A 26,066-nucleotide genomic window follows, 5' to 3' on the forward strand; every position below is an offset into this window, starting at 1 on the left:
AGTTTATACAAAACTGATCGAACTTTGAGAGAAAGGGAGACTACAGAGAACATATACTTGGATGTTTATGGGAATGTCTTATCACTTAGTTTTGTTGTAAATGTTTTCTGTAGATTTTAGATTATCTAGTATTTTGTGTTGTTTTTTTGTGTATATGCGCAGTGATTTTGAGAGATTGAATACTCTACTGCCACTACTGCCATCTTTCCAGAATAGCTTTTTAATACCCAAAGAATATATATTGTTGTACAATGATTCCTTTTATTTATGTAAATACCTTTATTAGTTATTTAAAACACAGTTTACAAATGAATGCTTTTACAATATTAACTTTAAATGTTCTAAACCTTAGAGATTGGTGGTAGGAGAACTAACAGAAAATGGATTGACATTAGAAGAATGGTTGCCTTCGACATGGATTACAGACACTCTTCCCCGAAGATGTCCATTTGTACCACAAATGGGTGATGAGGTACATTTAAACTTTTAAAAACATCCTTTTTTTTTAAGTTACTTTAAACATTTTAATAGCTCAGAAACAGAACTCTAGAAGATTGCAGTTTCTTAAAGTATCGCATTCTAGATGTTTGGAAAAAGTGAAGTTAGGAGAGCAATGCTAATGATCTTTTTTTTTTCTTTTTCTTTTTTTTTTTAGATTCCTGTGAATATTGTAAATCAAAATAATTGTCAAAATGGAAATTTTGATGACATTTTTAAAACTACTATTTATTTTTAATAATAGACTTTTGTTGCCAGTTTTTTAAAATTAAAATATATTTTTTGTTTAAGACTTAAGTATTTTGTTTTAATTTAATTCATAAATTTTATTTAAATACTTATAATGTTCATAATTTGTCTCTTAGATGTCTAAAAAGTTCTATTATTTTAGAATAAGAAATATTTCATTTTTAAGAAAATGTGATTGGCCATCATTTGACTATACACTGTGGACTATGAAATGAAAAATGTATGATCTTAGATAAAAGTTTCCCACTCGGATTCATGTCTCTTTGCATAAATGTTAAGAGATAGGATTATCTGGTGTGCAGGTGATGAATGGTAAGAAATCAGGAATTAAAACTGGCTTCTTTAGCAAAGCATACTAATTAACTATAGAATGTGGCAGGTGGCAGTTGAGAGTAAAAGAAGGAAAACAAAAACTTTATATTGCATGAGTAACTAATGAACAGTCTAAAATAATTCATGTAGAGACCCTATTTTTCAAAGAAGTTTTGAAGAGTACTGAACGTTACCACATTGTTGTAATTTGTACAATGATAGATCCTAACAGATACTGCCACATCAAGAAAATGCTTGATTATATCATATGTAACTACTGTTTCAAGATGGTCAGAAAGTGTGTAATTGCTATCAAAATGTCCAAGTTGTCTTTTTAGTTGTTGGTGCTTAAATAGGTAATTTCTCATTATTCAGCACGATTCATTCCTTCATATTAGAGTTCAGGCAACTGAATAATGATATTAATGGATAGAAGGAAGGTATGTAGAATAAAGAATGTCCAAAAATATTACTAAGACCTTAACATTTTAAAAAATTTTAGTGGTGTTTTTTTGTTTTGTTTTGTTTTTTAACAAGCTCTATTATTTTTTTTATTAGTAGGAAGAACTTTTGGTACCTAACTACTGTGTTCAAGTATCAGTCCTACAGGATGGTAGTCAGGAGTTACTTAAATTTGACTTCTATAGCATGAGGATAAATGGATGCCTTGCTGTTTTTATAAGGATAAAATACATATGAGAATACATTTTTCACTTTCAAGTTCTGCATATGTATAAACGACTTGCTTCAAAAATAAGGGAACGATAAACTTAATCATGATCCCTAGTCATTGCTTTTTTATGCAATAAGATTAACTTATTTTGAATCAAAAAATAAAATGGTAAAATAAAAAACACCAAAAAAAGACTACTCTTCTCACTTATTCTATAACAAAATTAATGTTATTTTGAACATTTTAGGTATGATTAAGTGACATTATAAAATACATGGCACAGAGGTTACATGACACATTAAGGATTTCTGCTGCAGACTTGGCTGCTTAAGAGCCTGTTGAATCACAGCACATGACACAGCCACCAAATGAACCCCATCTTCGGGCTACTTGAAAATATTATTGAACTATTTACAATGAATTTTGTTCATTTATTATTATTATTAACTAGAGGCTCGGCGCATAGATTCATGCCCCTGTGGGGTCCCTTGGCCTAGCCTGTGGGGATTGGGCCAAAACCAGCTCTCCAGCATCCCATGAGGGGTCCCAGATTGAGAGAGGGCAGTTCTCAGGTGACACCTCAGTATCCGGCTCCCTCCTCTCTGATTTCAGGTGTGTCACCCGAGAACTGTAGCTGCCAAGTCACCACAGTTCAGAAGCTCCTGCAATGAGCATCTGGTGGTCATTGTGTGTCATAGCTATCAATCTAACAATTGGACAGTCGCTTAGGCTTTTATATATATAGACTAGAGGCCTGGTACACAAAATTCATGCACAGGTAGGGTCCCTAGGCCTGGCTGACAATCAGGGCTGATCAGGTTCCCCATGTCTCCTTTACCTTGCTGTCTACATGTCGCCACCATGCAATTCCCCACCTCTCCGCCTCCTCCTTCCCTTACTATCTGTGCACTGCTACCTTGTGGTTCCCCCCACCTCCTCCTTCCCTCACTCCCTCAGCACCCTGCCGCCACCACTGGTTGGCCACCATGTTCTGCGCCACTCCCTGGTAGTCAGCACACGTCATAGCAAGTGACTGAACTCACAGTCGAACTCCCAAGGGGATATGTTGCATGTTATCCATATATATATATATATATATATATATATATATATATATATATATATATATAAATATATAAAATGCATTTAGTTTAAAAAAAGAAACAAAAACTTGAGGAAAAGAAGGGGGAAAATAAAATATTACAATAACTTTAAAGAACATGAAATTCTTGCATATTGGGTTAAAGAAAACAAATTCAGGTTTTAAAATTGTAACTTTATTTACTTTTTAGGTTTATTATTTCAGACAAGGACATGAAGCATATGTTGAAATGGCCCGGAAAAATAAAATTTATAGTATCAATCCCAAAAAACAGCCATGGCATAAAATGGAATTACGGGTATGATAGCCCCAAACTATGTATTTATGGGATATGGAGAAAACTGTACTTTTACTGTAAGAAACTGTATCATGGAGATACCTTTCTTAACTGAAGCAATCTAGGGAGTAGAGGGTGTTTAACATTCTAAGAAACACAAGATTGACTAAATTTGTGTACTCCCACAGTTTATAAACTGGGTACAAAATATAATTATAGTGAAAATTGACAACACTAATGTTTAAGGTAAAAATTCATGTTTGTAAATTTGTCAAGTATTTTTAGATTTAGCAGTAGTTGAAAATTACTAGCTTTAAACCTCTAAGTGTTGGAAAACTCTAATTTCATTCAAAGTTTTTGTTCTATTTTTTCTTTACTGTTTAAAATTTAAATATAATTGCATACTATATAGTAAACAGATCTTAAGTATATACCTCAATGAATTTATATACACACACACACAGTAACTACCTAGATCAGGATTTAAATGAAGATGCTTTTTCAGTTATGTTTAGCAATTTATTTATTTTGTGAAGATGTTTTCTATTTCTTGTATCTTCCTCAGGAACAAGAACTGATGAAAATAGTTGGCATAAAGTATGAAGTGGGCTTGCCTACCCTTTGTTGCCTTAAACTTGCTTTTCTAGATCCTGATACTGGTAAACTGACTGGCGGATCATTTACTATGAAGTAAGAACTGTTGAAAAAGCAGTAGTTTCTTAGTATTGTAGATTATTTTTCAAGATTCAGATAAATTTGAATGTCTTAGATATTTTTAGGTATGTGACCTAATCAGATTGTTTCTGTTTGTAATTAGGTACCATGATATGCCTGACGTTATAGATTTTCTAGTCTTGAGACAACAATTTGATGATGCCAAATATAGGCGGTGGAATATAGGTAGGTAATTTTAGAAACCATAGATATCTGTTTTTAATTTAATAAATCATTTAATTTTTTTCATTATTTAGGAAAAGATAACGAGAGAAATTGTCTCGTCATTTCTGAGAATATTGATAGCAAGCACAGTATTATGTCTATCTCTCTCTCTCAGTAACGGGTGGGTAGCTTGTATAGTGTGTATATGGTGGACAAAGGGATGAATATGTCCCAAGAATAAAGGTGAGGGATGTCATAAGACTGCATCTTGCTACTCAGAATGGTGCACAATTTAAAACTTAAAGATAGTTTATTTTTTGAATTTTCTACTTAATATTTTCAGGCTGTTATTGACCACAGGTAGCTGAAATTGTGGAAATAAAACTGCATGTTGAGGGGGCAGGGCTATACTGTACGTGTATCTGTATAACAACTGCTATTTAAAATTACATTAATAGTAATTAGCCTTCAAAAATGTGGAATGCTTGCTTTGAATAGTGGATTCTATTCTTTGTTTAACTTAACTGTATCGTTCGTTTTGGTTAGGCTTACATTGTTCAGTTCTTTCTCTTTAGAATAACGTCATCAATCTATGTAGGATCATAAGAAATAGTTACTAGGTATACCGGTTAATAATGCGGATTTTTTTTTTAATAGATGGAGTTACACATATGTTGATATATATGCGATTTGATATGTATACTATTTTGTTGTACTGACAACAAGCTTCAAAACTGCATATGTCAAATTTTCTGAAGGTGTTAACATCATAGATATTTTTATGCTTAAAAATGTCGAATTTTATTCCAAAAAAGCATTTGTGGGAAGGTTTAATTCTTTATTTTGAAGAAAAAGTTTTTGTATACTTTGGGAAGCTTATGAACATGCTCCATCTCCTGATACTTGTGGACGCTGGTTTAAACGCTTTAAAAGTGATGATTTTGATGTGAAAGACAAAGAATGTCCAGGTCAACCAAAAAAAGTTAGAAGATTAACAATTACAAGCATTATTGGGTGAAGATGCATATCAAACTCAAAAACAAATTGCAGAAAGATTAAACGTTGCTCAGCAAACAATTTCCGATGGTTTACAAGCAATGGGAAAGATTTTAAAGGAAGGAAAATGGGTGCCACGTCAACTGAACAAAAAACAAATAGAAAACTGAAAAGTCATCAGTAAAATGTTGCTTCAATGGCACGAAACTGCTTTTTGCATTGAATTGTGACTGGTGATGAAAAGTGGATTTATTTTGAGAATCCCAAATGCACAAAATCATGAGTTGATCCAGGTCAGTGGTAGGCAAACTTATTAGTTAACAGCCAAATATCAACAGTACAACGATTGAAATTTCTTTTGAGAGCAAATTTTTTAAACTTAAACTTCTTCTAATGCCACTTCTTCAAAATAAACTCTCCCAGGCCGTGGTATTTTGTGAAAAACCACATTTAAGGGGCCAAAGAGCCGCAGTTTGCCAACTACAGATCCAGGTCAACTATCAACATCGACTGCAAGGCTAAATCGCTTCAGAAAGAAGACAATGCTCTGTGTTTTATGAGATAAGTAAAGTGTGGTATATTATAAGCTTCTAAAACCAGGTGAAACCGTTAATACCAATTATTACTGACAACATATAATCAATTTGAACCACGCTTTGATTGTAAACTGACCAGAATGTGCCAGAAGACACGGCAAAGTAATTTTGTTTCATGACACACTGTCATACATTTCAAAATCAGTTAAAGACACATTTAAAGATCTTGCCTGGGAAGTATTAACCCACTGTTACATCCACAAGACCTTGCTCCTTCAGATTACCACTTGTTCCAATGGATGGCACATGCACTTTCTGAGCAGCACTTCCAAACATATAAAGAAGTGGAAAATTGGGTCTCTGAATGATTTGCCTCAAAACAAGAAAAGTTATTGGGGCAGTACCCACAATATATCTGAAAGATGGAGAAATGTATAGCTAGCGATGGACATTACTTTGAATAAATCACTTTTGATGTTTCTCTTGAAATTACCATGATTTCTTTGATTACCAAATCCGCCATTATTAACCAGTACAACTTAAGTTAGTTAATTACAGCTAAATATGAAATATTTTGCAAATCATTATTCACTCCTAAACGTTTATCTTTATAACTCTAGAATACTTAAGAATATAATATAAAAAGTTCAGGCTTTTGAGTGAGACATAGCATAGATTCATATATGAAACTTAGCATTATATTGCTGTAAGGTGGTGGTGTCAGAATGTTGGTTATTAACCTTGGTCAAGGGGCTCGTTTGGAACATTGTTCCATACACACACACAAAAAACACACACAAAAAAAAAAAAAAAAACAACAACCAAAAAGATTCCCTGTCAGGGCACATAGTAAGTTGTGGGCTTGATCTTAGTCAGGGTGTGTATGGGAGGCAATCAGCCAATGTTTCTCTCCCCCCCCCCCCCCCCCCTCTCTCCCTCCCTCCCCCTCCCTCCCTCTCTCTCTCTCTCTCTCTCTCTCTCTCTCTCTCTCTCTCTCTCATAATAAAATAAAAAATATATCCTTGGTGAGGCTAAAAGAAAAAGAATACTACTTATTAAATTATATAGTAGCTTCTCACTAAGCTTAATTATCACTCATGCATTTGAGGAACAATTAAGAGACTAAAATCTAATAGTTGCTCATATTTCTATTTAGATACTGGCTGTTAGAATGCTTGAATCTAAACTTGGATCTCAGTGTATATCCTCTCAGAGATTATATATAACTTAACATGTACTCGTGGCCTCAGCTTTTTTTTAAAATCAATTTCTTTTACCTTTTTAAATTTCTAAATTCATCGTTTTACCTTACTGGTAAAAAATGAGAACAAACACATACTAATTAATGTGTTCAAAGTCACATGGGTAAGTTATTTGAACTCAACCTATGCTTTTCAGGAGAAAAGTCATTAAGTACTAAAGTACTATTAAAGCCAGGAAAGGGGAAAATGTGGCAATAAAGGAAGAGAGTGGTTTGTATTAGTTTTCATGTGAAACAGAGGAAAGTTGAGATAATTTATTAGGTTAGTTTCCCTAATATGCATTTGGGCAAGGAAGGAAAGATACTCAAAAGAGTGAGTCTGTTTTACAAAGATTAGTTGTTGTTTTTCATTTGTTTTTTATAGGAAAGGGGAAGTGTATGCATGAGTATTATGGCAAGGGGAAATTGAGATAAAGGAAGGTAGTTTGGATTTCTGTTTTTGGTTTTGTTATTTTGAGGCTGGGCTCTTGAATGTTGGCTACAGAAAATAAGAAATTAAACGGTAGAGTATAAATATTCGTTGAGCAGAAATTATAAAACTACATGTATTTGAATGAAAAATTTTGATATAGTTCTGATGAATTAAAAATGCTACATTGTTAAAAATGCTTAGGCAAGAGTGAATTTCTTCTTACCTAATAAAGTGTAAGAAATGGTACTGGAAACTGGTAAGTGAGACTTTAGGTGTGCTTATTAAATAACTTTTCCCCCAGTATTGCTGATTTATTTACTTATTTTGAAGTTTCTATATTGCTTTTTATATAACTTCTGAAATCATACAGGCAGTTTTAAGTATGTCAAGGGTATACTTTAGGATAAAGGAGCAACGATAGCAGTTTTACATTTCATAGTAATGAGATGGCTTTTATTCTTGTCCAGGTGACCGTTTCAGATCAGTCATAGATGATGCCTGGTGGTTTGGAACAATTGAAAGCCAGGAACCTCTTCAACATGAGTACCCTGATAGTTTGTTTCAGTGCTATAACGTTTGGTAAGGAAGTATTTATTGTATTTTAGTGCAGCCTGAGTTGCTTTGAATGTTTTCCCCATCTATCTATATAAAAGCCTAATATGCTAAGTATCTGACTTGCTGTTGCATAGGGTTGTATGCAACAGCAAGTTGCATACAACCAGTTGCTATGGCATGCACTTACCACCAGGGGCAGATGCTTCAACCAGTAGGTTAGCTTGCTCCTGGGGTCCGGTCGATTCAGACGAGGTTAGATGGGCCAGACACACCCTGGTGCCCTCCCACGACCCCTCCCCAACCTGCCAATCTCCTGGGGTCCCTCCCCAGCCTCTAAATATTTCTTCTAAGTAATTTCCTTTCAATGTGCTTGAATCCATGCACCAGGCCTCTAGTCTATCCATAAAGTGATAGAGATACTTTTTTTAAATGCTAAAGCAATTATTTTTATGACTCAATTTTATTTAAAAAATTGCATAACAGTATTTAGGTTTCTTTTACTAACAGTATTTATCTTTTCCTTTAAGCTGGGATAATGGCGATACAGAAAAGATGAGTCCTTGGGATATGGAACTTATACCTAATAATGGTAAGTGTATGTTAGGCTTTTCAAATGTGTATTATGGAATTAATTTCTTAAATAAAATACCTGATTTGTTGACTTGCTGTTGCATAGGGTTGTATTAATCTGGACTTTAAAGGCATAGTAGTGAACAAGATAGACATAATCTTTACCCACTGGAATTTATGATCTAACAGGGAAGATTGAAGTTAGTTAATTACAGCTAAATATGAAATGTTTCGCAAATTATTATTCACTCCTGAAAGGTTATCTTTATTACTCTAGAATACTTAAAAATACAATATAATATAAAAAGTTCGGGCTTTTGAATGGGACACAGCATAGATTCATATCCTGGCTCTACCATCTTCTTTCAATTACATCTTGGCAAATTCCTTAAAGTCTCAAAACCAGATTCTTAAGATTCAGCCTTTGAAATTATGTAAACTAACCAGAGGCCCATTGCAGGAAGATTCCTGCAAGAATAGGGCTTCCTGCGGCCAGAGCGAAGCAGAGAAGGGAGCGGTTTTTCGTTCCCATCTCTGCTGCCTCGTTCCCTCCCTTTTTCGTCACTTTGCTACCTTCTGTGGCAATTGGCTGTCTTCAGTCTTCGCTCCAAGCCTCCATATGCAAATTAACTGTCATTTTTGTTGGGTTAGTTTGCCTGCTTGTTCCTGATTGGCTGGTGGGCATAGTGGAGGGACAGTCAATTTGCATCTCTTTTATTAATTTAGATACCTTCTTTATGGGGCTTCTGTGAGGATTAAAAGGCACCATATGTCTAATATACTTATTATAGAACCTAACACATGTAAAGGCTCATTGACTAGGTGATTACAATTAATAATAATATAATAACTGTCACCTTATGTATGGCCTGTCACACAGAGCCTTGGAATTTTGGAGTTAGCCTTAGGCAGTGAGTATGGCATCTTTCTGAAACTGAGAAAAGGCCAGTGTGGCTAAATACTTGAGATTGTATTTTCATTGTACCTCATTACCTATCTTTGTTTCAATTTAAGAATAAAGTACACATTATATTGTATATGCATAAAATGTTTAAAAGGATATATATTTCAGATTATTAATAAGGATTATTTATAAAGGGCAAGAATATGAGGACTTCCATAAATTAGGTTTTACATTATTCTATATTCAATTTTTTTTTTTTTACTACCAGATAAGAGGAAAGATTTTTTTAAAACAGGAAAAAAATATGACATGAAATAGTAGAAATAATCATTTATGAATATTCACTAGTTATTGTATTCTAAGAAGTCAGAGAAAAAAGATAACTTTTTAATACCAGAAGTGAATTTTCTTCTCAGTGCTAGGCTACATCTGTTTAAAATATCTTAATCAACTTTAACCATTGGTTATATTCTGTTTTTATTGTTCTCCTTCATGAAAGTTTGAAGTCATATTGCACTATTATGAATATGAAAGAAATGACGCTGTTAATTAGTGTTATAATGCCTCGGGTATTTATTGAAATAAATTGGTGCCATTAAGTATTATTTGTTTTCTGTCTAAATATATCTGTACTAGGGGCTCAGTGCACAAAATTTGTGCGTTAGGAGCAGGAGGGTCCCTCAGCCCAGCCTGCCCTCTCTTAGTTCAGGAGTCCTCAGGAGATGTCCTATTGATGGCTTAGGCCCACTCCCAGTGGGAGCAGGCTTAAGCGGCAGTCTAGCCTCCCTCTGCAGGAGGTGACCAGGGTTGATCAGGGGAAGGTTCCACCCCCATCACCCCTCTGCTGCTGCCACTACCACAAGATGTTTTTATCTACACAGACTCTAGTTCCTTCACCAAGAAAAAATGTCTGTGTCCCCTTGAGCCAGCTCAAGGGCCAGACCTCCTGTCTGTGTCCCCACTCACCAGCTCCTGCCTGCACATGTCTCCCAAGGCAGCATGATGTTAGCGCTGGCCAGGCCTGCGCACGCCCCCACTGGGTACAGAAGTCCCCACCCATCAACTCCTGTGTTGGTGCAGCCTGTTGACCAGTTGTGACTTGGACACCATTAGGACCAATTAACATATTACCTCTTTATATATCTAGATGGGGAGGGGTGGTTTTTTTTTATTTACTTTTTAATCTATTTGGATACATATACATATGCACCTAGAGTTTTAACTGCATTTTGTGAGGAGGAAAAATTTGTATACAAATTTCTCTTATTTAGGTCTAGTTCAAAGAAAAAATTATTTGGGTGTTTTATAGACTTAGGTCATCATAAAAACCTAATAGTTCTCTTAAAGATTCAGTTAAAGATTCTATCAAAGATTTGTTCATTCATTTAAGAAACAATCATTTAAGAGCAATAGGAATTAGCCATCAGTATTCATAATTTTCTCTGTTCCTACATTTTTGAAATTGTAAGCTTTATTTAAAGTATTCCAGAAAATACCACTTAAATTCAGTTTTGCCTTGTGTATGTTTTATTAAAATAAATACGGAGATTATATTATCTATCAAATAATAGATAACTTTTAAATTAGCCTCATTTTATACAAATACTTTCTACTTTACCTGTAAATGATAGAACAAATTGTGAGATAAAAATTTGGAGAAGTACTTACAACATTTTAAAAATTATTTATGCACTAGCTGGTTTGGCTCAATGGATGAGCATTGACCTGCGGACTGAAGGGTCCCGGGTTCAATTCTAGTCAAGGGCATATGCCCAGGTTATGGGCTCGATCCCCAGTAGGGTATGTGCAGGAAGCAGTCGATCAGTGATTCTCTCTCATAATTGATATTTCTCCCTCTCCCTTCTTCTCTGAAATCAATAAAAATATACTTTAAAAAGATATTTAAATTTTATGGACTCTTGGGACATACTTTAATGATAATAAAGAATATACTTATCAGATTGTTATAAAAATTTACTTTAGTTTTATGACAATACCAATTCTGTTTTTAAAGATAACCTAAATATTACAAGATTACCAGATATTTTCACTAAATTTGTATTTCTTTTTGTGTATTTTAGCTGTATTTCCTGAAGAACTAGGTACCAGTGTTCCTTTAACTGATATAGAATGCAGATCATTGATCTATAAACCTCTTGATGGAGAATGGGGTTCCAATCCCAGGGATGAAGAATGTGAAAGAATTGTTGCAGGAATAAGCCAATTGATGACACTAGGTAAATAATAATAGTAGCACATCAATGTAGAAAAGCTAGCAGAAAGCAAACAGAATAGTCTTTTATAATATTGAGTGTTTTTCAGACACTTGCAAGTGGAAGTTTAAAAAATGAGATCTTACACAGGACTCAGATATCTAAAAACAGTTATAAATGGAATTGCTCTAGCTAAATTTAGAGTGAGGACCCCCAGAAATGCCAAGGGTATTTCTGAAAAATTTGGTTCCTCCAGAACCCAATTTGAAAACCCTCGACATATTCAGGCTGACATGATGTAAATTGGGAGAGAATGGCTGAAAGCTGAATTGTAATTATACTTATATAGTTATATTAGTTTTTCCCTTAACTTTACAATGCATATACATAAGAGAATATTTGTAAGGGGATGGGAGAAGGTCATATTAATTGCTTTACCTCATTAAAAAAAAAATAATGACCACAAGCTATCTGGAGTTACCTTAAACTAGTAGATACACGGGATAATATTTTCATCTGAAGTATTTTATAAAATGGCAACACTTCATAAAAATTGTCTCAAAATTACTTAAAATTATCATCTTAAGTAATGTTACCCTGTTTCCCCAAAAATAAGCAGTGTCTTATATTAATTTTTGCTCCTAAAGATGCGCTAGGTCTTATTTTCAGGGGATGTCTTATTTTTCCATGAAGAAGAATACAGTACACGTTTATTGTTAAATGAAAATAAAGGAAATTTATTACCTGTATGCGGTACGGTAGTACGGTAGTTGTCAACACAAACCAGACAAACTGAATCCTATAGTATCAAGAATTTACTCATTTATTCAATGACAATCATGTCATCATCTTCTGGAACATCATCATAACAATCCAATTCCTGAATTTCCTGGTGAATTTCTTGTGACTCCATTTCTTTTAGATCAGTGGACCAAATCTTTCATGTTTAGCCTAGGGGAGCTTATTTTCGGGGGGGATGCCTTATATTTCACTCAGAAGGAAACCTGTAAGTAGGGCTTATTTTCGGGGAAACATGGTAGTAGTATTTTAGGATCTGATGTCATACTATATGTGCATGAGCAAAAAATGGAGCTGCCAATTAGTGTTGTATGCCCAGATTTTATCAGTTTACCGTGTGCCATTGAGTCAGTGACTTTGAGCCAAAGACTTCTGGATCTGTTTCCTCTTCTCTGCTTGCCTGATATTTTTCACAGAACTATGTTGTAAAGATTAGTTAAGGTGATATGTTTTGAGAAAATCAAAGGTTATAACATTTGAATGCAATATATTACTATATATTATAGTGTTGCTGGTAGAATGTTAAGAATACAGATTCATGAATGGCCACATTTTAATTAGAGAAATGTGTGTGTCCTTAGTAGTTACATGTATATTATTTATCATCTTTTCTAAGCAGCCCATGAATTACAAATATCTGTAGAATTTTGCAGTGTAATTGTCTACATAATAAAAAATGGAACTCAGGGTTGCTAAATTATGTTTTTTCTATGAAAAGATAGTAGCAGTCTAATGTTATGTGGATCAGACCTTAAGTCTTAATTCATGCAGAATTGTCCATGAAGTATTTTAAGCAATACAAATATAAATTTATAAACTTATTTGTCATATTTATTTTAGATATTGCTTCTGCATTTGTGGCTCCTGTGGATCTGCAAGCCTATCCCATGTATTGCACTGTAGTGGCATATCCAACAGATTTAAGTACAATTAAACAAAGACTGGAAAACAGGTTTTACAGGTTAGAACTGTTTGCTGTAGCTACTATCAAAGGAAAGCTAAATGATTCTTTTCTCAATTGACTGGTCTTCTATAGCAGTGTTTCCCAAACTTTTGACATATGTGTACCCCTTCTATAATTTTCGTAATGCTGAGTACCCCTCGTACTCAATGAGAACGTAGAATTAGGTGCAGCTAAGGACGGTGCAGTGCCTATCCCCACCAAACTCCAGTGCAACGTGTACCCCCACCAAACTCTTCCCGTACCCCTGGGGGTACACGTACCACACTTTGGGAAACACTGTTCTATAGCACTGTTTCTCTAACATTAATGTATGTAAAAATCACCTGGGATTTTGTTAAAATTCAGAGTCTGATTTCATAGGTTTAGAGTAGGACCTGAGATTCTACATTTCTGAGAAGTTCCCAGCAATGTTGCTGCTGGTGGTCTTATAGACACTAAGCTTACGATTCCTAGGTACAGTTTTCCCTCGTTGCTAATAGAGTTTCTGCTCACTGCCTTTATGTTGTATTTTATAAATCAAGCCGAAGTTTTTTATTTTCCCCAAGATATTGCATTGAAATATTTGTTCGTTAATTGACTTTTTATAGAATAATATAAAAATTTGTCTTTTTTCCTTATTTTGCTTCTCTTCGGCTTATAATACTTATTCTGAGTTTTCTTTTTTCATAGTTATATGTTAACTTGAAATATAGAGGTGTTTTTTTAAAGACATAATTTGAATTAATTTGCATCATCACCTTCCTGAAGTAATTTCAATAAATATTGAGTTCTAATCTCGGACAGGCTTTGTAGGTTTATTACCCAAAGTATCTTGTCAAAAAGTGAGTTTAAGTCTATAGTTTTTTTTGTGTTTTTTTTTAAATATACTTTATTGATTTTTTCACAGAGAGGAAGGGAGAGGGATAGATAGCTAGAAACATCGATGAGAGAGAATCATCGACCAGCTGCCTCCTGCACACCCCATACCGGGGATGTGCCCGCAACCAATGTACATGTCCTTGCCCGGAATCAAACCCGGGACCTTTCAGTCTGCAGACCGACGCTTTACTGCTGAGCCAAACCGGTTTCGGCTTTTCTTTTTACTACTTAAAATATAACTCTAATTTGGTACTACTTTGTTTACCTGGCAAAGAATATAAAAATATAGAAATTCTTAACTATAGCCTTCTTTCTGAAAATGCCATTTGTTATTCCTTTCTGACAAAAGTAGATTTTTCTCAATAAAAACATAACTGGCATTTGGGGCTGTCCTCTATCCTTTAAGTGCCAATAGTAGCCCCTAATGTAAAACTAAAAATGTCTCCAGACTTTGCCAATGGCCCATGAGGGTAGTAGGGAGGCAGAGAGGCAGAATCACTCCTCATTAAGAACCACTGGAATAAAGAAAATTAAGACATTAGATTTCAGATTCTGAAGATTTTTCTGATCTTGTTAGGTGTTTCTTTGGTTGCGTCATTGATATTTATCAAAAGCATAGGAAATGATAATGTGCCTCCCAGTTATCTTACCATTGTAGCACATTTCACAAGTTTAAGAAAATAAATGGAGAAGAAATTCTTAACTATAGCCTTCTTTTTCCCAGTCTCCCTAAATTGCTAAGTCTTAGGACTATACCTAGTACTTCAGAGATGGAACAAGATATGGAGGGTAACAGGAAAGCATTGTTCTTACACAATGGTTTTTCGACTTTAGCTAGAATGTAAATATACTTTCTCATAGAAATACTGCTCATTATAAAAATTACTAAGGTATACATATCAAGTACATTACAGCTTAAATAGAATTTTTTGCATTAACCTGGCTTAGTAATAATCAAGTGTGAACACATCTTTTGGGATACAATCCTTACATAAATTTGAAACTACCTGTTTTTCTGATATGGTTTTAGACCCAAATTAAACTATTGTCAATTTGCTCTGCTGGTATTAATCTAATACTTTATTTTACACACAGTTTTTTATAAGATTTTCTGAAGATACCTGTGATTTTATTATTAGAATTAGCCTTGTGAATGGTATTTTAAATCCACAGAAGCATTATTGTATCCACAATTACAAATTTTTAAAATTCCATACAATTATATTTTTGTTCACACTTCAGTAAGATTATCTTAGTATTTCCACATATTGTATAATATTCTAGAAGTCATCTTTGGTTTTTCTTTAAGAAGTAAAATAATAAAACACCAAAATTTATTTTAATATTGTCAATTCAGAGTTAAAAGTAATTTTCATATACTTAATTTTCTTGGTAAGCTAACATGATTACTGTGTTTTTATATTTTTATATTACATAAGCCGGCTATCAGTTAGCATTTCATTTTTATATGTCATTTAATCATCAGTAATATAATTAGATGAAAATTGTTTTCATTTCACATAAATGTCAGATATGCTTATTATAAAAAATTATACAATATATGACAGGAATAAGCTAAAAATAAAAATTCCTGTTCTCTTTTGCTACTCTCCCTATAGACAGTCTTTCTCCCTAAAAGAAGGAACATTGTGGATTAGATATAGTGTATCTAATCAGAAATATTCTATGCAAATACATAATGTTACTACACTTTTTTCCCTTACACAAGGAAGTGATAATATTTTGAAAATAATGTTTTAAGGTGTGTGTTTTGTACCTGATTTAAGAGTGCAATTTGAAAAGTTTCAATGTCTTGGCTTAAAACTTTGTGGCTATATTTCTAAATATAATGAGGTTAATCTTTCTGTATTTTGTTTAAAGGCGGGTTTCTTCCCTAATGTGGGAAGTTCGATATATAGAACATAACACTCGAACATTTAATGAACCTGGAAGCCCTATTGTAAAATCTGCTAAGTTTGTGACTGATCTTCTTCTACATTTTATAAAGTGAGTTATTTTTCCACACAATTATAATTACTGTAATAATAACAATATTGTCAAATGTCAAATACAATCTTTCTTATATGAATACTACCAACGCTGTGCTATACACATGGTTCCACTCAAAGCAGAGAGCAATTAATGTCTGTGTCTAAAGTAACATTTAAACATTTAGTTCATTAACTAGTATTTATGAAATCATAAAAATTGTGTTATACAGTTAACATAAACAAACATGTATCCTTTTCTAAATCTAGCTGTTGGACAATAATAATAACTATTTATTGAACATGTAATGTTTAACCTAAAATAATTCTTGTAGACAAATTAATCTTAAATGTGGGAGAGATCATTATCTTGGAATTTATAGTTAAGGAAACTGAGTCTCTTAGAGGTTAACTTCACAGTCAATGAATGTCTGCCATTTGATTTGAGAACCTTTAATCTTAATATTATAGTACCCTCTCAAGTTTATAAACAAGTATTTAAAGAGTCTAGCAGGAAACTAAATTTAACTTTCCAGATGATTCTTCTTTAAAGCCCACTTTACTTCCTCATTCATTGATCTTATACCAAGAATGGTAACAAACAATCACTTTTAAGACAGCATCACTTTTATTTACATGTCTTAGGGATTTATGTAACCATAGAATGAATTGCGCCTTCTGAATTGAAGCCAGAGGATATTTTGTATAAGATACTTCTTTGAGTTTGTATTATGGTTATTTATATTGGATAATATTTCTTGGTAAGAGGGGACAATGTATTTTCTAATTTAAATAATCAGCTGCTATCAGCTTTTATTTTTACATGAAGGGCTCATCAAGGCTTTTTTTTTTTTCTTTTTTTAACATCTCAAGCTATTCTGTTTACCCATCATAATCAGAGGCTCCCTTTTCCTGGTATTAGTTTGCTAAGGAATGGTGGTAATTTCAATATAAGAAAACAGTAGAGAAAATTTGTAAGATAAACTTTATGCCCTTCCTCTACCTTATTCCCTAAAGAAATACATTGCCTTTCAAGTGGTTTAGGGGTTATTGTTGCAATGCCTTGCTTTTCAATGAAATTGGTAATCGAGAATTAGCTATCCTCAGAGAACTGTTTATTTAACTTGTTTACATTAGCTTATAATAATTTAACTAAAGTCTTTAGTCTGTAATTTTATAAGTGTTATGTGGATATTTACTTACATCTATTTTTCTAGAGAGAGAAATCAGAATTCAGATAGAGTAAATTTATATTTTAGTGAAATTTAAGTAAAACAATTATTTTTGTATTTGGAATCTATACAATTGTATTTTTTTTTCAAATAGTTATTGTGAAGTGCCTTGTATGAACAGACTAATATAACATTTTATTTATTTGTTTATTTTTGTTAATCCTCACTCAAAAATAGGTTTTCCATTGATTTTTAGAAAGAATGGAAGAGAGATAGGGAGGGATAGAGAAACTGTGCCAGGATTGAACCTGCAACCCAGATACGTGTCCCTGACCGGGAATCAAATCCAAGACCCTTTATTGTGCGGGTGGACCCTTTATTGTTGCTAACCACTTAGCAACACCAGCCAGGGCAATTAATACACTTAAAGCATTCATATTGTATATATCTAAATATAAATCTCTGGCAATTTTTATATATAAAAGCCATTTTTAACTGAAAGTTTTCAAAATGTTATTTCAAAATTTTGATTATATTTTTTAATTGAGTTATTTGCTCTGATTTCAAACAATGGATATATAAAAATTATGTAATTTTTGGAGATAGAAAGAAGAGTATATTTAACCTCAATATAATTTATAGACAGATAAATCTATAACTATGATAAGTTTAGTTATTTAAATTGGGTGAATAGAGAGTACATGAGCAGAAAGAAGTAAGGGATACCGTGTTGTAAACTCATGTGTGGGTCAGATCATGGAGGGCCTTGACTGCTGATCTAAAGAACAGACTTTTAAAATACAGGCACTAGGAGCAAAGATCTATGAAAATATTTTTTAAAATATATTTTATTGATTTTTTACAGAGAGGAAGGGAGAGGGATAGAGAGTTAGAAATATCGATGAGAGAGAAACATCTGTCAGCTGTACATGCCCTTGACCAGAATCACACCCGAGACCCTTGAATCCACAGGCCAATGCTCTATTCACTGAGCCAAACCGGTTAGGGCTATGAAAATATTTTAACTTGAAAATTATCTGAGGCCTTATATATTGTAATTTAAAATTATATGCCTTATTATTTATAATTAATTATATGCCTTAAATATTATAATTTTAAAATTTTTAATTATTGATTTTAGGGAGAGAAAAACACATTAATTTGTTATTCCACTTATTTATGCATTCCTTGGTTGATTCTTGTATGTGCCCTGAGAGGGCTCTAAACCCACAACCTTGGCATAATGGGACAGTGTTCTAACCAACTTATGTCCATAGCAACTCTGAAAACACTTACTTCAGTATCTAATATTAATTTATAGGGAATAGACATAAAGCATAAATAGCAGATTGGCTGTTATAGCTAACCAAGTAAGGTGATGAGGGATTCGTTTATGGAAGTGAGAAAGGCAGATGCCAAGAGATTTTGAAAGTTATACTCACAAAACTTGTCCCACGATTGGATTGATAAGGAGGCACAGGGTGGAATAATGAAACGCTGTGCACTACTTTGAAAATGTGGAATATGGTTTTAAGATATACAGAAAAACGAGGAAGAGTGTCTGGGAGTGACATTTAGGTTCAGACGTGAAATTTTAATGATGGTAGGAATCTCAAGAAGAGTCAGACCAAATTATAGGAATTTGGAATTCATTTACACAAATACAATACAGAAATATAAGGTTATCATGGCAAAAGTTACAGTGTCAAGAAAAGATGACTAAGGACAAATAAAATCTTAGGAAATAAGTATGTGTAAGAATGAAAAAATTAAGAAATTAGTGGGTATTACCTTTTTCTTGTAGACTGAGTAACAAAAGAAGGTATCCCAGGCACAGCAATGATATGAGCAAAACTTGAAGATGAGAATTGGATTGGGTTTGGTGTAAAGAAATAGGCCAGAATGGAGGCTCCACATAGATTGGAGGAGCAGGGTCACATGTGTGCGTTGGCATCAACCTAAGAAATAAGCCTTCAGTTTTAAATTTTATCTTAAAATTGGTTTTTGTAACAAGTTTAAAGGAAAAATATCTCATGACTCTAATCTTGTATACTAATGTTTTCTTGTTATTTAGGGATCAGACTTGCTATAACATAATTCCACTCTACAATTCAATGAAGAAGAAAGTTTTGTCTGACTCTGAGGTATTTAATATTTCATTTTAATTATTACACTAGTCTTATTTTGTATAAAAAAGAAACACATAGTAGTTTTTAAATAAATGCCATTATGGAAATTACTTTTGTTTAATGCTATAATTAATTTAATGGTTCAGAATTTTTTTGGGTTTTGTTACAAAGAATTTTTTTTTAAAAGATAGGAGACTTTAATGAGTCAGTAAGTGCTTTAGCATATCCATTATAGATTTACTAAAGTGTAAAGGAAATAAATAACTATAGATTATGGTTGACACTTGAACAACATGGGGGTTAAGGGCGCTGATTCCCCGAGCAGTCAAAAATCTGTATAACTTTTACCTCACCCAAAATATAGCTACTATTAACCTACTGTTGACCAGAAGCCTTACTGATAACATAAATAGTTTATTAACATCCATTTTGTATGTTATATTTATTACATACTGAATTATTATAATAAACCAGAAAAAACAAAAATTATAAAAAGAAAAAATACAGTTATGTATTATACTGTATGTATTCAATAAAAATATTTGTGTATAAGTAGACAGTTTAAACACACATTCAAGGGTTCACTGTAATAATGAATCCTAGAACGTTTAATCAATTAGATAAATTCTTTTTTCAAAGGAAGAAGAGAAAGATGCTGATGTGCCAGGAACTTCTACTCGAAAAAGGAAGGTAATATATTTTTTGTTTTAACAGAAGAATTTTATGGAAATTAAAATTTACTCTCAGCATTTTTTTTACTGTCAGTATTCCAAGTAAATTTCCATCAGAAAATGCATGATTATTAGAGCTAGGTAAATTATATTTTCTATTATTTGTATTACTGGATATTACCTAATTATGTAAGACTGCACTAAAAACACAAGATTTGTTTTTATGTCATTTTATTAATAATTTTTAACACTTTTATTTTAGGACTATCAGCCTAGAAGAAGATTACGAAATAGAGCTCAGTCTTATGATATTCAAGCATGGAAGAAACAATGTCAAGAATTGTTAAATCTCATATTTCAGTGCGAAGATTCTGAGCCTTTCCGCCAGCCAGTAGATCTCCTTGAATATCCAGTAAGTATTTTTGAAAATATTTTCTTTACCTGTCTGTTCTGCTATATGTCTTGTTCATGAAAATTTTGCTATTTAAATTATTTTTTATGATTATAGTGTATTTCTTTATTATTTCATACATGTTCTCATTATCCATTTGGTAATAAAGAGTATCTAAGTTGGATAGTGTGGTAAAATAGAAAGAACTCCGAACTAATACTCCTAAGAATTGGGTTATGGTCCCACATCTGACTTTTACTAATTGTGCAATTTTCTCACCTAATTTTCTTTTTAATGTCTATGCACACACACACACACACACACACATTAATTTATTATGGCTGTTGTTATACCTACTTAACAACTTCCTTCTAGGGTTATAGAGATGGTTAAATTAAAATAGTTTTAAACTGAAGCTTTGTATACAACTGTAAGTTGGCATTATTATATATGTTTACGTTAGGTCAACTCACGGTTAAAAGTTTGAGTAAACATAACTTAAGTATTTAATTTTGCAGTAGTCTTAACAATCTAAATTAGCTTAAAATATGCCTTAATTTCTTTATTTTGGTTATTAAAGTTTATACAGTTCAGATAATATTTGTGGTTTGAAATTAAAATTAAAATGTAGTATTTTTTATAAGAGACCATGAGCCTTATGTGTTATTATCTGACATACGTGCTTAGGTGTATGTTCTAACTTACAGTGATAAAAATAGAATTTTCATCATAAATGCCTTTTCTCATTTAAAAGCAAGAAATATGGAATCTTAAGTATAAAAGATAAATCTTTAATTCCAGCCATGTGATAAACTGGGCTAGTTCAAGCCCTACCCGCCAAGACACTCTTTTAGAAGAACAGAGCTAATGCTTCAATGCTCTGATTTTCAGTTCTTTTTGTTTTGATACCTCTGGATTTCCCTTTCTTTCTTGCAAACCCAACTTTGTTTAGATAAGTTATAATTTACCCACTGTTTGCAGGGGTTTGTATTCTGGACTTTTTCCCCCCAAAAAAGTGATAGATTTTAGAAGCACAAGTATAAACACTGAGCACGGAGACTGGTGAAGCCGTATGAGCCGTGGTGAGGAAGGAAATTGAGACTCCACTGGAACTATTGAAAGACTTTACTCTCAATGAAAATAATAGAATAATTATTCTTTCTACAAAGAAGAATGTCTCTTTGGTGTCAGAGAAATATCCCTAAGCTTGCACTATGCATGGATTTGGAGTCCAGATTTACACACCCTGTGGTGTAGATATTCATCAGGGAAAAGAAACCAATGCCTACTAAAGCTGAACTAATGATAAAAAGAAATTGTAAATTATATTAGGGTGTCATTAGTTATTATATGACAACAGAAACAATAAGTAGAAATAATAGATTATTCTGAAATATAATATGTTTATACTATATCAGATCGAAAACACTGTTCATTGTAAGATGACTGGTATTTTATGTACCACCCAAAGAAGAAAAATTGCCAATTAAACTTGGATTTGTCATTTTGGTTAAGAGATAAACAAAACGATAAGAAGCATAAGGAAATAAAGACTAAAGGCAAAAAGAAAAATGTTAAAGCAATTATACAGAAAATACAGAAGAGACCTAAAACCAATCCAATCAATTCATTTTACTGAGGTTGAACTGAGGCTTAGATTTAGAAGCTTTCCAAAATATGTAGCAATTTATTGACACAGTGAGAAGAGGAGGCCATTTCTCGTGTACCTAGTACACTAGAGCTATATGTTTTGTTGTTAGATAATAGGTAATACATAGGAATGCGGTCTATCAAGTAGTATTCAACCAGCTAAAAGTATCAGCAGACAAAAAATACAGAAAGGCCCTTGCTGATTTGGCTTAGTGGATAGAGTGTCAGCCTGCGGACTCAAGGGTCCCAAGTTCAATTCCAGTCAAGGCCATGTACCTTGGTTGCAGGCACATCCCCAGTAGGTGTGCAGGAAGCAGCTGATCAATGTTTCTCTCTCATTGATATTTCTAACTCTCAATCCCTTTTTCTTCCTCTCTGTGAAGAATAAATAAAAGTACTAGAAAGAAGAAAAAATTTTAATTTGATCTATCTCCTGTTGAATTCCTTGATGGAGGTGTGAAAACTTATAGCTCTTTATGATTTCTTAATACTGTCACAGAGAAGAAGAGGAAACTTGGATTACCTGCTTTTTATACTTCAGATTTAACTATAATGAAATATCAGCCTTACCAGTAGAATATTTAAGACAATAATGCTCTTCATACTAACCTTTTGTTTGAAAATATTATTTTACTATTCAAATCAAGATTTTAAAAATTAAACTTTTTTATGGAAAGTAGCATATTAAATCTCCATTTACTTATTCAACAGAATTATCTTGAGTGGCTACCATATGAACTAAGGAAAATGGAATGCTCTACATAAATTTGACATTTAACCAAAATTTTATAAAACATGGAAAATTTTCTATTATCATTTTTCTAAAATTTGGAGTTTGTAAATCCAATCCAATCTAATAAAAGAGAAACATGCAAATTGACCACACCTTGGCTATACCCACAAGCCACACCCACCAGCCAAATAAGGATTGAGTATGCAAATTAATCCAACAAAGATGGTGGTGGCTAGAGAGCTGGAGTGAGCAGGAGGCTTGGGTTGTCCCTGGCGATGGAAGAAGCCAAGCTGCCAGCCCATCCTGGCCTGCCCTGGCCTCTGCTCAAGGCAACAAAATTTCAATTATAGAATATAAATAAATCCCAGATACCTGCTTCCTGCCAGCCCAGGCCTATGCTTGGGTTGTTGGGAGGTGTAGTTGGACTGCAAACCACCACAGGCCCCTCACCTAGGCCACCCCATACCCCAAGGGAACCCCTACCCTTATTCAGGACACCATTCAGGGCAAACCAGCTGGCCCCCACCCATGCACCAGGTCTCTATCCTATCTATTGTAATAAAAGAGTAATATGCAAAAGATGGCTGCCACAAGATGGCCAGCAGGGAAGCGCAGTTGGGAGGGACCAGGCCTGCAAGGAAGGGCAGTTGGTGATCCAACCTGCAGGAGAGGGTAGTTAGGGGTGACTAGACTGGTAGAGGATGGAAGTTGAGGGCGACTGGGTCTGCAGGGAAGGGCAGTGCAAAGGGGACTAGCCCAGCAGGGAGAACAGTTAGAGGCGATGAGGCTGGCAGGGGAGGGCAGTTAGGGGCAATCAGGCTGGCAGGGGAATAGTTAGGGGGTGATCAGGCTGGCAGGTATAAGCAGTTAGGGGCAATCAGGAAGGCAGGCAGGCGAGCAGTTGGGAGCCAGCAGTACTGGATAGTTCAAGGGATGTTCCAGATTGGAGAGGCTGCAGACTGGGCTGAGGGACACACACACACACACACACACACACACACACACACGCACACACGTGCACACACATGCACAAATTTCATGCACCAGGCCTCTAGTATATTATAATATTTAATAACCAAGTAATTAGAGATTTTGTCAAATTGATTTGAAATCCTTAAGAATATAGAAAGGTTGGACACTGACCAGATGTTACCATTCCATAAAGCAATTTTGTATCTATTCCTTCACCCCCATCTGAAGAGCCAGGCATTCAGTCTTTGGAATATTGTGTTAAGTATTTTTTTTCTTTTTTTTTTTTTTTTAGAGAAAGAGGAATTGGGGGGGGGGGGGGGGGGAAACATCAGTTGGTTGCCTCCCATATGCACTCTGATCAGGGATCAAACCTGCAACTTGAGTTTGTGCCCTGACCATGAATCAAATGGTAATCTTTCTATGCGAGGGACTATGCTCAATTGAGTTACACCACCCAGGGCTGGAATTTCTTTTTTCTTTTCTTTTTTACGACAGCCTTCTGCTAGTAAGGTACTTAATTTCTCTAAGTGGCCAAGTTATTTATACCAAATTTGGTACGTAAGGTAGACTTGTACACTGTTTTTTGCTAAAATCAAAATATTATTAAAAGTTAGTAAAGACCAATTTATTGTATGATTTGTATGAAGTGGTTCTTAAGTTATATTTAGGTGAGATACTTCAAAATATTTTAGTCATCTCATGCCAGTGTCAGTCAGTTGTAGCATCATTCTGTACACCAAAAGATTGTGGTCAAGACTTTGACCATGGATCAGTGATAACAAGGCCACCCTCAAAATGTCAATAGAAGCCATGCAATAACAAAGGTACTCTAAGGAACTTGAGCTCCTAGCCCTTTCAATAGTTTCAAAGAGGTACTCCTCAATCCTCAAGTGTCTATGAAGGCCGAATAAAACCTGGACTTAACATTCCCACTTGGCAGTAACAAGGAAGTTCCCTCTCTTAGCCCAAAGAGGGTTCAGAATAAAACACAAGATTTAAAAAAGATCTAATCTTAAACTCAAAATGTCCAAGTTTCAATAAAAAATCTGTTATACCAAGAAAGTCTCAAAAGGAATTAGAAGACTCTAATGGAAATAGAACTAAAAAATAATAACAAATAAAAATTCGCTGAAAAGAACAGAGGAAAAACTCAGTGAGCATAAAGGTAAAAAATATGGGTAGGGAAGGTTTCTGTGTATTACCTGAACTGGTAAATATTGACACTATTATATTTTGATGATCATGTATATGTTATAAGATATCTGAACAACCACTTACAAAACTATTCAGAGATTTATAGTCATGAACATTATAGACAAAACAAATGGAATTCTGAAATTTGTTCAAGTGACCTATAAAATTGGAAAAAATAAAACAATTAAATGACAGGCATAATTGAAATTATATAGTGTGTCTTTCAACTAAATTGTAATCAAACTAGAAATTAGTAATGAAAAAGTAACAAGAAAATTTTATCAAATGCTTAAAGGTTTAACACAAATTCTACACAATCTCTTTTATATTATGAATAAGTGGTGTGTTTTGTTTTTTTTTTCAAGGTCGTAAAACTGGTTGGTTATTCAAAAAGCAACCATAGTCATTAATGTAGAAAAAGCATTTAACAGAATGAAATACCTGTTTGTTTTAAGAATGTACATGTTGGATGTCATACGGTATAGTAAAGTCAGCATGGCCACTGGAGAACAAGAACAAAGCTGGGGAGGAAGGTTTTTATACTTGCAGGTTCTAGGGAGTGGGTTCACTCAATGCTATTTGGCACCATAGTGAATCACCACGTTTTGAATGGGTGACAGAAGACAGGAGCAAGGGAAAAGTTTAGACCAGACCTTTTATTGGGATTTCAATGAGAGTGACAAGGCAGGGCAAGGGTAAACAATTTAGAATGGACTACTTTGAATAATTCCAGGGGGCATAAAGAGTTACATAAGGAGATGGAACATGTTCCCAGTGCAGCCCTTAGCTAACGTTAAGAGGAAGGTCAGTGTCTTCTCAGGTCTGTAAGGCCTCCAAAATGCCAGAGCATCAAGAATACAGAAAATAAATAAAAATAGTTAATATAATTGGCCCTATAACAAATGGATGCTAAATAGACAAATACATAACCTAAGAAAACTAGGAACTTCCATAACTTGATAAATAACCTATAGCTAACATCATGCTTAGTTGTGAAAAACTGAATGTTTTCCCCACTAATATTGGAAATAAGCCAAGAATGTCCATTTTCACTGCTTATTCAATATAGTACTACAAATACTAGGCAGTGGAACACGGCAAGAAAGGAA

General features: G+C 33.8%; 1 protein-coding gene across 7 annotated transcripts in view; it reads left to right on the forward strand.

Annotated features, from left to right (window-relative positions):
• The window catches only part of LOC118705044 (pleckstrin homology domain interacting protein), a 136,140-nt gene that overhangs the window by 96,945 nt on the left and 13,129 nt on the right, over positions 1-26,066 (forward strand). For 6 of the 7 annotated variants that reach the window (XM_045572939.1, XM_036413211.2, XM_036413210.2 and 3 more), the window contains 12 exons: positions 353-472; positions 3,025-3,132; positions 3,677-3,801; positions 3,929-4,011; positions 7,663-7,774; positions 8,278-8,339; positions 11,306-11,461; positions 13,076-13,196; positions 15,939-16,064; positions 19,292-19,361; positions 19,986-20,036; positions 20,280-20,429. In XM_045572939.1, the coding sequence (XP_045428895.1) occupies positions 353-472; positions 3,025-3,132; positions 3,677-3,801; positions 3,929-4,011; positions 7,663-7,774; positions 8,278-8,339; positions 11,306-11,461; positions 13,076-13,196; positions 15,939-16,064; positions 19,292-19,361; positions 19,986-20,036; positions 20,280-20,429 (1,284 nt within the window). The remainder of the gene's footprint in view (positions 1-352; positions 473-3,024; positions 3,133-3,676; positions 3,802-3,928; positions 4,012-7,662; positions 7,775-8,277; positions 8,340-11,305; positions 11,462-13,075; positions 13,197-15,938; positions 16,065-19,291; positions 19,362-19,985; positions 20,037-20,279; positions 20,430-26,066) is intronic. The other variant, XM_036413212.2, reaches the window with a different exon arrangement.

This window comes from Pipistrellus kuhlii, unplaced genomic scaffold (genome assembly GCF_014108245.1).
Source record: "Pipistrellus kuhlii isolate mPipKuh1 unplaced genomic scaffold, mPipKuh1.p scaffold_m20_p_5, whole genome shotgun sequence".
NCBI lineage: Eukaryota > Metazoa > Chordata > Mammalia > Chiroptera > Vespertilionidae > Pipistrellus > Pipistrellus kuhlii.